At 43.3% G+C, this 13,572-nt stretch overlaps 1 protein-coding gene across 2 annotated transcripts in view; it reads right to left on the bottom strand.

Moving 5' to 3' along the window:
• LOC120020188 (zinc finger protein 704-like) overlaps positions 1-13,572 on the bottom strand; it is an 81,925-nt gene that overhangs the window by 16,855 nt on the left and 51,498 nt on the right. For both annotated transcript variants that reach the window (XM_038963683.1, XM_038963682.1), the window contains exons 3-4: positions 12,617-12,711; positions 4,097-4,341 (exon numbers count right to left, since the gene is read on the bottom strand). In XM_038963683.1, coding sequence (XP_038819611.1) covers positions 4,097-4,341; positions 12,617-12,711 — 340 coding nt within the window. The remainder of the gene's footprint in view (positions 1-4,096; positions 4,342-12,616; positions 12,712-13,572) is intronic.

The raw sequence follows: 13,572 nt of genomic DNA, 5'->3' as shown, positions 1-13,572 counted from the left end.
TACTATACACATTTTACATCAGTTATCTTGTTGGTTTTTTCCCACCCTTCAGCTCCCCGCAACCTCTCCCATCTATCTCTGAACACCATCCAGATAGAATGATTGCCAAGGTAGGGACGATGGTTTAGATTGATAAATGAAACTAATCTAAACTGGAACCACCATCTCAATAACAGGTGAAATAACTCCAAGCACTTACAGATTGGATTCGTTTAGGAAAATGTAATATATCTTTGTGCAGTATAAGATAAATGAATCAAATCAGTGCACATGTAGAAACATAGATACTAAAACAAACTATTCCAAAAAGCAACGTGCAACAAAGCATGAAAATGAGGCTCCGCCAATGTCTTCTTCACCCTGTGTTACGGCACGTTCAAGCGGATCACACGCAATATGGGGATACAAATTGTCCCACTTGCGACTTGCGTGACGGCTGCATGAACTTGACAAAAACCATGTGATCAAAGGTCATGCCGTTTCGACTGCAGTCGACGGCACATTTCTGCAGTTGCTCTTCACCAACTTCATCCTGCAGCCATCAACTGCATTGTGGGAGGCTCTACTGTCACCCAATCATTACGGCGTTTTTGTTATGACCCAAACGAACGGGACCAAAGACGTGATTGAAACAGGAACCAACTTGGCTGTGATTCATGTACAATTGAACGTGATATTTGAAGCGCTCTTTCACCGATTGATAGTACAATGTGCACCCCTATATTTACAGTTTGTGAGTGTGTGATACGGGGGTTGTTTGTTCATCCGCACATGAAAGATCTTAGACTTTATATCCACCAACCATTGGCATTTCTTAAAATACATCAACCCTGGCCGCTACAGGGATATTTTAAATTGACAAATTCAAGGTTTACTTGTTATGTGTGTCTGTTAACAAAATGGTATGTGCCAATATTGCACTGATGCAGCCCTGACTAGGCTACTAGTTACTACTAACCTCAGACAACATTTTCAGATTTTGGCATATATGACAAAAACCCACGTTTTGTTTATCAGTATCACACACTTCCATGTGCTGTCATGTAATTTTTTATTTTTTTTAAGTGTACGTTTATCATACAAAAATAGGAGTCACGTGGACTTGCGACGTCATCATTGCTTCTCAATGGCACACTCTGCTAAAGTTAACTTCCACTTGATAGTACACTTTAACCATGGGTTCGAGCCCCCCTCGCCACAAGCTTCTTAGTTGAGGAAAAAAATAATAATAATCACTGCCGGTCCTGTTCGATTCAACACGCATGTGACGAAGTGGATCATTATAATAATGAATAGCCTCTAAAACACTGTAGCCTTACTGGTACGTGTACACGTCCATATCATATGCAATATTATTGTTAGGCAACAGCACTGCGTTTGTGTGCAAGGCTGAAGAAAGAGGTAGTTCCTTATTCAATTCATTCATAGTGTTAATGTTCAAGTCGTAGGCGTCCCTTTTCAACACAATAACAGTGCTTAAGTCGGGCAGGAGCTCACCAGAGTACCGGCACCTCAAATTCTCAACTGCTTGAGTTTCTACACCTCTTATGAATATTAGCTCAAAGGTATTTTACCTAAATATAACCCGCACCCAAAATGGGTAGCCACACCGATTTTAGTCTATCACAATACACGTAAATCAACATTTCACAGGGGGGGGGGAGGGGACAACTCATGTTGGATTAGGCACATTACACAGAGAGCAACTATTTCCTCACATGCACACTCTAATAAATGCTGGGTAAACAACCCAGCGCTTGGTAAATAGTTGACAGAACGAAAATGGTGTTATTTTTGACCCAGCCAGTTGGGTCACTTAGTTGGGTTATTGAGCTATGACCCACCCAATCAGATCAGAAGACTGGAGGCGTGGCTTAGTAGGCGTGTGACATTCACTCCAGTCTGAAAGACACGTCCCCAATAGATCACGCCTCCTGACAATAACCTATGGATTTCATTTAAAAAGACCCAGTCACCAAAAATAACTCTGAAAGCCACAGCCCTACTAAGCCATGCCCCCAGTCTTCCATCTGACCCGGTGGATCATAGCTCAATAACCCAATATCAACAACCCAACTTAAAGAAAACAACTGGCTGGGTCAAAATAACCAAACATGGTATATTTCATATTTACCAAAATTGGGTTGTTTTTAACCCAGCATTTTTTAGACTGCAGAATCTAATCTATCTATCTTTTTTCTATCTATCTAATCTATCTTTTTTTCAGATGTATTTTCTCATGCAGATCTCAGAGGCAGGCAGTGGAGGGAGAGATGTGTTTGGACCTGCATCAGTACTAATGACAGGTTAGTGGGCGTTGGCTCTCTCCCTCCCTTTCTGGAAGCTGTTGATAGGTAAAGAGGGATGGGAGAGAGAGTGACTTTAAAATACAAACTATAGAACAGGTTTATCAGCGGGCTGATCAATTTAACCCTTTTTAACAGTCTATATTCGTATGCAATCCGTTATTCTTTGCAGTGAAGACATCATATGCAACATCTCTAATGGCACTGAAGCATACTGTATGAAACACTCCCAACGGCAAATCTGCAGCATCTCAACAAACAATCCCAAACAACGCACAAAGTGCTTTTCTTCCACCTTAACACAATCACAGGAATACCCAGGTGATTAACACAGTCCTAAGCCTCTTATAACACAGTCAGATACACTGCAGCTACTCTACTGTATATCCAGATTTACTGCTGCCTGCAAATCAGGACTTAGTTAGGCCTCTGGTCTTGGCCTACTGCACTGAACCACCACAGGAAACGAACTGCCTGTTAGGTTTTCCCAGGGCAGGCTTACACACAAGTCATCCAAACTGTAATGACTTTATCTATAGCCAGCTATTCATGAAGAGCCCCACATGCATGTCAGTGCAAGCCTTATTGCGGTGGCCTCCCAAGGCTTTGCATAATGTTGATTTAATGTTTACTGTGTGTCTAGCATTGTCTAACGCTCCGTCACATCTTTACGAGCGAGGTGAGGCTGAAGACGGACGTGAAACATGAAGACAAGACGTTACATTTGACGGATGACTTGACACATAGAGCACGATCTTGTTGTGTTCTAACACGGTATAACCATCATTCAGTTCAAGTGATGGGAATGATAGAATGTGTTTGTCCTATTCTGGTGAAGCTAGTCAGTGAGTGTAATCCACTTTCCTTTCAGGATATTGGATATCTATGGCCTGGCCTCCTGCATACTGTATGATCTTATGTGTTTTGGCTGAAATGGACTCTGTTACCTCTGGGATAGGCCTACAGGCCAGTGCATTGGACCTGCACACTCCTATCTGAGTCCCTTCCGGTCTCCACACCTCTATCCACACCTCTATCCACACCTGTGTCACAGTGGATTTATGAGATATTCTTCTCTCCCTCAGCTTCCTGCAGATGAACCCTCACCCTCCCCCTTTCACTCCTCCCCTTACAAACTCCCCTCTCCTCCCCTAGCTCAGTAGTCATTTAACTCCCCTCTTCCTCTTCCTCATCCCTAATATGTTTTTTTACAACCTCTCTTTTGACACTCTTCCTCCCCATCCTCTCCCACCTCTTCCTCTTGGAGATGGAGCGCATGGCTCTTCTTGATAGTGAAACCACATTAATGTCTTGGAAGGTTTCCACTGCATTAAAAAGGGCAGGGGAAGAAAAAAAGAGAGATGGAGGAAAAGATTGAGCGAGAACACACTCCGTCATGCTCAGAGGCGTAAAGGTTGACCGACCTTGTTGTCTCAGGGCCAAGCCAGTGTCATAAGATCCTAAATTACATTGGAGCTGTGTTTTGAGATAATCTCTCAGAGGGGTTTCAGAGGCCCCCTTGAATTAGGAAAACTACACACTAGGGCAGCGATTGATAAATCGATGGGAGCCACTGTTGGCCCATGGCCCATTTTTAATGGGTCGCAGCTTAGGGTTGGTTGTGGCTACAAATACTTTTCTCATCGGAAGGGTCAGAAACACGTAACTGGACTGGATAAATCAAATAGCTGTGATCTATGAACTCCTTGGAGATAAGGAGATAAGGATGGAAGGGTGTTCAGTAGCATTAGGATGAAACCTCATCCGAAGCCCCTGACCCCCAGTTGTACCTTTCGCTTCCGGGGTATGGGGTCCTCAAACAAGAAGTGCGTGCTCTCTTTGACGTCGTCGATGACATGATCACCCTGGGAGGAGAGCAGGAAGCTCTTGCTGGTGTCGTTGGAGAGAGGCGGGGACGGTGTGGAGGGCACTGATTGGTCACTGGTGTCCCAGCTCCAGTTGCCACTGGTGGAGCTGCTGTAGCTAGTTGACAGCACCTCCTTCCACCCTCTGCTGGCTGGCTCCGGAACTGCAGCTGGAGACAGAGGAGGGCCAGTCAGTACCATCAAAACCAGGAAGGCATTAATTCACTTTAATTCACTTTGTGACTTCATACAATAAAAAAAATGTTCATACAATGTTTTTTTGCAATATTGTTCACGCAAAATGTGAATTGAGGTTTATATTGAATGTCCATCCAGCCATAGGAAAACAGCCTCCCTCTCCAGCAGCGTTGGCCTACAAACCCCTCCAGTGCAATATGTTATTTTGACTGCGTCACTAACACAGATCCTTATACAGATCTTATAAAAAGGCCACAATCACATTGCCTTGTGGCGAAACATAATGAAAAATAAAGCCTTCCGACAGGATGAGCTGTGTGTTGGAGATGAACTCATATTAAATCAATGACTGACTGGTCCATGGGGGCCAGTGTAGATCAGGAGGGTCCTACAGAGAATACAGACACAGGAGTTCACATAGTTCTACATGTTGTCTCGGGGGAGACTAACCGCTAAACCCACGGAGAGATGTATTCAGTACAACAATGACACTAGGGAGAAGAAAATACGACATTAGAGGTAAACAGGTAATTTTTTTTAAATGTATGAAAAGAGTAGGATGAAATGTCTTATTAATTATGAAAAACGAATACATATTTGCCCCGTCTTCCCACATATTGTACAGTCCACCCCATCCTCTAATATTTAGTGGGTTTGCCCGTTTTAATCAATAACGGAACTAAACTGTGGAGATGGGGCCCGAGATGGGTTGAGTATATGCTGTAGACTTAGGGAAGGGTTAAGAGAATGCACACAATGTTAATGACTGTTCGTCTACAACTGTTGTCTATGAAGCATGTGACAAATACATTTGATTTGAATACGTTTTAACCACAATGGATTTCGGGCCAGGCTTACATAGGGACTCCTTTTTCCAAAGGCCCAATAACCCAGCCACACATAACCTTAACGTGCGTTTCGGCACAGCGGCTATTTACCAGCCCTCGTCTCCTCACCCCAGAGTTGTAACCAGAACAATAATGAACATCAGGGGAAAAACGGATGTTGATTTCGTAGTACAATAGGTTTGTAGAGTTGCTTGCCATTCACTCCAAAGGATTGGCCGTTTCCTGGCGTGAACCTATTCAAGTAGGTCTAATTAAATACATTTTGAAAATGTTCCAAAACTATGGATTGTTAATAGCTAGCAAGCTGGCTAGCGCAGGCCACCGTGTGTAGGCTAACGAGCAGCCAGCTATCGAGCCAAATCTACATACCGTACAGCTAAGTGAACTATCATCAGCTAACTTCATATCAACTTGATATCTTGATGTAGGCCTATTTATCATTGTAAAGTAAAATAAAAAATCTCCAAACGCATTGGAAGAGGGTTTGCTGTCAGAAAAAGGAGAGAGTAGGTGTACTATTAAGATAGGGCAGGTCGTTTTGTGGGAGGATATTATGAAACGATTGTCCAGTTCTAGAGAGGAAAACTATGAAGACAGACAATGAGATAATAGCCACATAATATTCAGGGCTTTAATATAATGAAGCCTATTTCTCTGTGATGTTGTCTGTCCTCAGATATGGAGCTCTGTGAAAGCCTGTCTGAATATGAAGCCTATTTCTCTGTGATGTCTGTCCTCAGATATGGAGCTCTGTGAAAGCCTGTCTGCATATGAAGCCTATTTCTCTGTGATGTTGTCTGTCCTCAGATATGGAGCTCTGTGAAAGCCTGTCTGCATATGAAGCCTATTTCTCTGTGATGTTGTCTGTCCTCAGATATGGAGCGCTGTGAAAGCCTGTCTGCATATGAAGAAGTCCCAATGAAAGTCCCAAGAGACTGCTGGCACATCCTTGTATGGCATGGGTGGTACACAGGGGAGCAACTTTCACTTGGGACATGTTACATTTTTGTCACCCCCTTATTTTATCATTGGAATGTGATACAAATCAAGCCAATGGTGTGATTTAGGACCAAGCGGACGGCTGCGAACAGTCGGGTAGGCTATTTAGAGTGTTTATCCATCTTGATATATAAAAAGTGATGTCCCCCCCACTTCTGGATGTATGCTGGGTGTGTAGACTTAATGAGTTGATAGAATGTGTTGCTGGGCTGGAACAGAATCTGCTCACCCAGTAGACCAGGGAGTGGAGCACGGTTGGTCACCTCTGGTATGGACAACATTTTGGTCACCTGAAATTATGCTTTAAAATGTCTAACATTTACAAATGTACAGTACATTAAGAAATGATATGTTAATTCATGCAATGTTTATTCATTGAAGTGTTTAAACTCGTTTGAAATGTTACCTTAAAGCTATTATTCAAGATTAACTCATGTCAATTAGGCTTGGGCAATATACCGTTTGTACAGGGGTATTTCAAAATACAGTTAAAAAAAGAAAACATGGGGGGGCACCTGGGGGCTGCAGAGGTGTGTGCCACTGCTTAATACTATACATTAAAATCAAAATCTAATTTTATTGGTCACATACACGTGTTTAGCAGATGTTATTGTGGGTGAAGAGAAATGCTTGTGCTTCTAGTTCCGACAGCGCAGCAATATCTAACAAGTAATATCTAACAATTTCACAACATATACCCAATACACACAAATCTAAGTAAAGAAATGGAATTGAGAATATATAAATATATGGACGAGCAACGTCAGAGCGACAGACTCAGACTCAGATACAGTAGAATAGTATAGAATACGGTATAAACATATGAGATGAGTAATGCAAGATATGTAAACATTATTAAGCTGACATTATTAAAGTGGCCAGAGATTTGAGTCTGTATGTTGGCAGCAGCCTCTCTGTGTTAGTGATCGCTGTTTAACAGTCTGATGGCCTTGAGATAGAAGCTGATTTTTCAGTCTCACGGTCCCAGCTTTGATGCACCTTTACTGACCTCGCCTTCTGGATGATAACGGGGTGAACAGGCAGTGGCTCGGGTGGTTGTTGCCCTTGATGATCTTTTTGGCCTTGCTGTGACATCGGGTGTTGTAGATATCCTGGAGGGCAGGTAGTTTGCCCCCGGTGATGCGTTGTGCAGACTGCACCACCCTCTGCAGAGCCCTGTGGTTGTGGGTGGTTTAGTTGCGGTACCAGGTGGTGATACAACCCGACAGGATGCTCTCAATTGTGCATCTGTAAAAGTTTGAGAGGGTTTTAGGTGACAAGCCAAATTTCTTCAGCCGTCTTCACAACACTTTCTGTGTGGGTGGACCATTTCAGTTTGTCAGCGATGTGTACGCAGAGGAACTTAAAACTTTCCACCTCCACTGCTGTCTCGTCGATGTGGATAGGGGGGTGCTTCCTCTGCTGATTCCTGAAGTCCACGATCATCTCCTTTGTTTTGTTGATGTTGAGTGAGCGGTTGTTTTCCTGGCCCCACACTACCAGAGCCCTCACCTCCTCCCTGTATGCTTGTTGGTAATCAAGCTTACTACTGTTGTGTCATCTGCAAACTTGATGATTGAGTTGGAGGTGAGCTTGGCCACGGAGTCATAGGTGAACAGGGAGTAGAGCAGGGGGCTGAGAACGCACCCTTGTGGGGCCCCAATGTTGAGGACTAGCGAAGTGGAGGTGTTGTTTCCTACCTTCACCACCTGGGGGCGGCCCATCAGGAAGTCCAGTTGCACAGTGCAGGGTTCAGACCCAGGGCCTCAAGCTTAATGATGAGCATGGAGGGTACTATGGTGTTGAATTCTGAGCTATTGTCAATGATCAGCATTCTTACATATGTATTTATCTTGTCCAGATGGGGTAGGGCAGTGTGCAGTGTGATGGCGATTGCCTCGTCTGTGGACCTATTGGGACGGTAAGCAAATTGAAGTGGGTCTAGGGTGACAGGTAAGGTGGAGGTGATATGATCCTTGACTAGTCTCTCAAAGCACTTCATGATGACAGAAGTGAGTGCTACGGGGCGATAGTCATTTAGTTCAGTTACCTTTGCATTCTTGGGTACAAATACAATGGTGGCCATCTCGAAGCATGTCGGCCAAGGAGAAGGAGAGCCCACTGTCCTTGGTAGCGGGCCAGGTTGGTGGCACTGTATTATCCTCAAAGCAGGCAAAGAACGTGTTTAGCTTGTCTGGAAGCAGGACGTCGGTGTCCGCGACGTGGCTGGTTTGATTGCCTTGGAGGGAATGACTACTCTGTTTGTATTCTGACACATTCCCAGTCGCCTTGCCATGGTTAAATGCGGGGGTTCGTGCTTTCAGTTTTGCGCCAAGGCTGCCATCTATGCACGATTTCTGGCTAGGGTAGGTTTTAATAGTCACAGTGGGTACAACATCTCATATACACTTCCTGATCACTCACCGTCTTAGTGTATACATAAATATTATTCTTGGAAGCTGCCCAGAACATATCACAGTCCGCATGATCAAAACAATCTTGAAGCGTGGATTCCAATTGGTCAGACCAGCATTGAATAGTCCTTAGCACGGGTATTTCCTGTTTGAGTTTCTGCCTATGGGAAGGGAGGAGGAAAATGGAGTTGTGGTCATATTTTCTGAAGGGCAGGGGAGGGCCTTGTAGGCATCCCAGAAGTTGGAATAACAGTGGTTGAGTGTTTTAGCAGCTCGAGTACTACAGTCAATATGCTGATAGAATTTAGGCAGCATTTTCCTCAAATTTGCTACGTTACAATCCCTGGGTACAAAAAATGCAGCCTCATGATATGTGGTTTCCAGTTGGCATGAAGTCCAGTGAAGTTCCTTGAGGACTGTCGTGGTATCGGCTTGAGGGGGGCATATATATGATTGTGAGGTATTCTACGTCGGGTGAACAGAAGGACTTGAGTTCCTGTATGTTATCACAATCACACCATGAGTCGTTAATCATGAAACATACACCCCCGCCCTTCTTCTTCCCGGAGAGATGTTTATTCCTGTTGGCGCAATGAACTGAGAATCCAGATGGCTGGACCGACTGACAGTATATCCCGAGAGAGCCATGTTTCCGTGAAACAGAGTATGTTACAATCCCTGATGTCTCTCTGGAAAGAAACCCTTGCCCTGAGCTCGTCAACTTTATTATCCAGGGACTGAACAGTAGCGAGTAATATACCCGGAAGCGGTGGGGGGTGTGCGCACCTCCTAATTCGGACCAGAAGAGCGCTCCGAGTACTTCTCCTTCACCGGCGTTGTTCTGGTCGTTTTAGGGTCTTCCTCTGACACCGCCTAGTCCTGGATGGCAGGAAGCTTGGCCCCACTGATGTACTGGGTCGTTCGCACTACCCTCTGTAGTGCCTTGCGGTCAGAGGCCGAGCAGTTTTTTTCCACACAACATGTTGGTATCGTTTTTTTTGTTTGTCCAGAAGAAACCAGTCTGTCAAAGGTTGCTAGCGCACGTCTAAATACATAATGCAAATCTACCCACAAAACCTATTCATGTTAAATATGAATACATTAACTATTAATGTTATTTCCAACAGCCAATGACCAACTCCGCCGTACATTGCCTTCAGAAAGTATTCACACGCCTTGACTTTTTCCAAATATGTTACAGCCGGAATTATAAATGGATTTAAATTAGTTTTGTTTGTCACTGGCTTACACACAATATTCCATAATGTCAACGTGGAATTATATTTTTTAGAAATGTCTACAAATTAATAAAAAATGTAAAGCTGAAATGTCTATTTAACACCTTTGTTATGGAAAGCCTAAATAAGTTCAGGAGTAAAAATGTGCTTAACAAGTCACATAATAAGTTGCATGGACTCACTCTGTGTCCAATAACAGTGTTTAACAGTGTTCAAACACAGATTCAACCACAAAGACCAGGGAGGTTTTCCAATGCCTCGCAAAGAATGGCAGCTATTGGTAGACGGGTAAAAATACAAAAAGCAGACATTGAATATCCCTTTGAGTATGATGAAGTTATTAATTACAATTTGGATGGTGTATCATTACACCCAGTCACTACAAAGATACAGGTGTTGTCATGTCTTTGGCTATCTTTAATATGATGATGATTGTTTTATCAAATCGATGAACTATGTTTAATTATTACGATGATTATATTAATCCTGTAACAATTAATGCATTAACAAATCTTGGGGCACCACGGAAAAAGTTTATTTAACAAGTTACCGTGTTCTGAACTAACTCGTAAAGATATAAATATCTCGAATCAGTCATTCATTAATTGTTATTTACCTTCTATCAGTCTCATTCTGAATGTCGCAAAACCCTTGGATAGCTGCACAAACCCTAGCATAAATGATGAATCAGTGATATACAAACTGGCTTAATTATTAACTGGCTTAATTATTTACTAACTAAATAATCACACAGAATTGCATAAACACACAAACAGAACAGCTTACACTTTGATTACTACATAATGCAATGAAAAGTACCTAGTGGACTAAACCCGATAGGACGACTTGGTAGACAATGGAAAGTGGTGGGGACAGATAAAGAGCGGGAAAGACAGAATGGACCCACTACATACATACAGTTGAGAACTATGCTCATGGAAATGCAAATACTTTGCACACGAACGGCCGCTCATTCGAAAGAATTGCAATGTACATATTTTTGTGTGTATGTCTTTGCTGTCTCCCCGTTGAAAACACTCGATCCTTCTGGGGAGTAATTCGACAGAAAGTCTCTGGTTTGTCCACCAGAGATCAAAGTATTTCGTAGTTGTAGCTCTGCTATAATGGATACGTCAGACGTACCAATGGTCGTTTGATAGTTATTTAGAATGGATCTTTCAGAGTACCACCCGGTGGTTCTCGGTCGAGGTTACTAGACTAAAGTACTTAAACAGCTGCAGACTGAATGTTCCTAATTAGTCTTTATCTTCTTCACTCGAGAAAGTTTCAGAGAGTCTCAAAGTTTCTTAACCATTCGTGACGTCCGGTTCACACCGTCCGCCTGTTTGGTCTTTAGTTTTAAACCATTTCTCCACCATGTAACCACCACTTCACGCTGTCTGGTCTGTATTGAAATTGCCAACCATTCCAACATGTAGTCACAGCTTCATGCTTTCTTGTCTCATGTAAATTTTGCCAGAAGTGTTTTTTATCCACTCTGGGAAAAGGGGTGTTCCCTCCTTTTGTCGTAATGTCTGTGCTCATGTGGGCGTGGCCAATGACTTGGTTAAGACTTCATATGAAAAATAATTATCTCAATTAGAAGGCTAACATCACATTACATCTTCTCACAAATAGTTTCATATTTAATCATATCAGTTCCCCACATTTGGATGTGAATCTGATCACTGGGAAATATACACATTCAAAGATACAGTTATGTTGTTCTACTGTCCTTAGTTACATCACCAATTAGTAATGAATTCGACGTGATTGTTCTTTAAGTACCCACGGGGTCTTCCAACTGTGAAGAATACAGAAATATTGTTTCATTGCCAAATCCAAAGTTTCTACACAATATTTACGACCGGTCATAAAACTGGTGCGGGAGAGGGAGGGGGGGGGGGATCTGGCGCCAGTGATCCTCACCTAACAGGACAAGTATGACAGTGTCCTTCCTAACTCAGTTGCCAGAGAGGAAGGAAACCTCAAAGATTTCTGCATGAGGCCAATGGTGACTTTAAAACAGTTACAACGTGCCCCCCAAGTGGCACAGCGGTCTAAGGCACCACTACAGCCCCGGGTTCAATCCCAGGCTGTGTCACAGCAGAGTCCCATAATACATTTTTTTTAAATTGAAAATGAAATACATAAATATCTCATTTACTTAAGTATTCACACCCCCGAGTCAATACATGTTGGCAGCGATTACAACTCAGTCTTTCTGGGTAAGTCTAAGAGCTTTCCACACCTGGATTGAGCAACATTTGCCCATTATTAATTTATGTCAAATTGGTTGTTGATCATTGCTAGACAACTATTTTCAGGTCTGGCCATAGATTTTTAATAAGATAAGTCAAAACTGTAACTCTGCCACTTAGGAACATACACGGTCTTCTTGGTAAGAAACGCTAGTGTAGATTTGGCCTTGTGTTTTAGGTTACTGTCCTGCTTAAATTAAATAAAGCAACTCTCCAACAAGGGAGGTGGTTCCAAAAAAACTGCAAAAGAAGAACTCTTGCATATTAAGGTTGAAAATTGAGGTAGGACTTCTGATTGTCTACTATCGTTGTCACGGCGATGAGTGCCACGGTAACGGGCAACTCCGGAAACAACAGGCATGGCGATGTGTCCAAGGCCAGGCTGTTGGCAGGGTGAGGTTGGTTGATGGGGGTAAACATTAGCTGGAGAGGTGGACACTAGAGAATGGTACTACAGACCTGAATCTCTGTGTGTGTACAGTCTTACCTGAGGCTGTCTGGGAGAGGACCAGAGGAGAGGTGGACAGTGATGTCAGGACGGTAGCAGCCAGTACCTCCTTATCAGCAAGACCTGAAGGTTTCCTGGAACACACACACCAGAGGCCTGGTCACACACTATGTACAGACAACCAACATGCTATTCCTGCATAGAAAGTGGGAGGATTCTATTTCAAATCAGCAGACCTATAACAGTCATGCTACAATACAAGCATAGCAGCATAGTAATATGACCCATTGCCCACTATAGTGTCCTCACAATGAGATTGCCCCACTACAGACTGGCCAATTGCTTTGTTTTGCCGTTGCAGACCACCCGTTCACTGAGTCTGCTGCAGCCAAACTGACCCATCATGTGAGTCTGTCATAGCCAAACAGACCAATCACGTTTTTCCAATCATAACCAGGAAAAAAACCTAACCCTATACAAATTTCAGCTCTGAAATATTCCAGCCATGCCTTCTTTAGACAGAAAAACAAACTGTGTTTAAGCATGTAATGGAAAATTCCAGTCCAATAATAAATACTGTGGTCACATCCCCTGCGAGTGCTGAAGATTCTGACACCAACAACCCAGCACCAGTAACCCAGCATCAATAATCCAGCACAAATAACCCAGCACCCAGCACCAATAACCAATAACCCAGCATCAATAACCCAGCACGCAGCATCAATAACCCAGCATCAATAACCAATAACCCAGCACCAATAACCCAGCACCTATAACCCAGCACCTATAACCCAGCACCAATAACCCAGCACCTATAACCCAGCACCTATAACCCAGCACCAATAACCCAGCACCTATAACCCAGCACCTATAACCCAGCACCTATAACCCAGCACCTATAACCCAGCACCTATAACCCAGCACCAATAACCCAGCACCAATAACCCAGCACCAATAACCCAGCACCAATAACCCAGCACCAATAACCCAGCACC

The sequence above is a fragment of the Salvelinus namaycush genome, chromosome 25, assembly GCF_016432855.1.
Source record: "Salvelinus namaycush isolate Seneca chromosome 25, SaNama_1.0, whole genome shotgun sequence".
Lineage (NCBI taxonomy): Eukaryota > Metazoa > Chordata > Actinopteri > Salmoniformes > Salmonidae > Salvelinus > Salvelinus namaycush.
The sequence above is the reverse complement of the archived record's forward strand: the minus strand, read 5'-3'. Positions and strand labels throughout refer to the sequence as shown.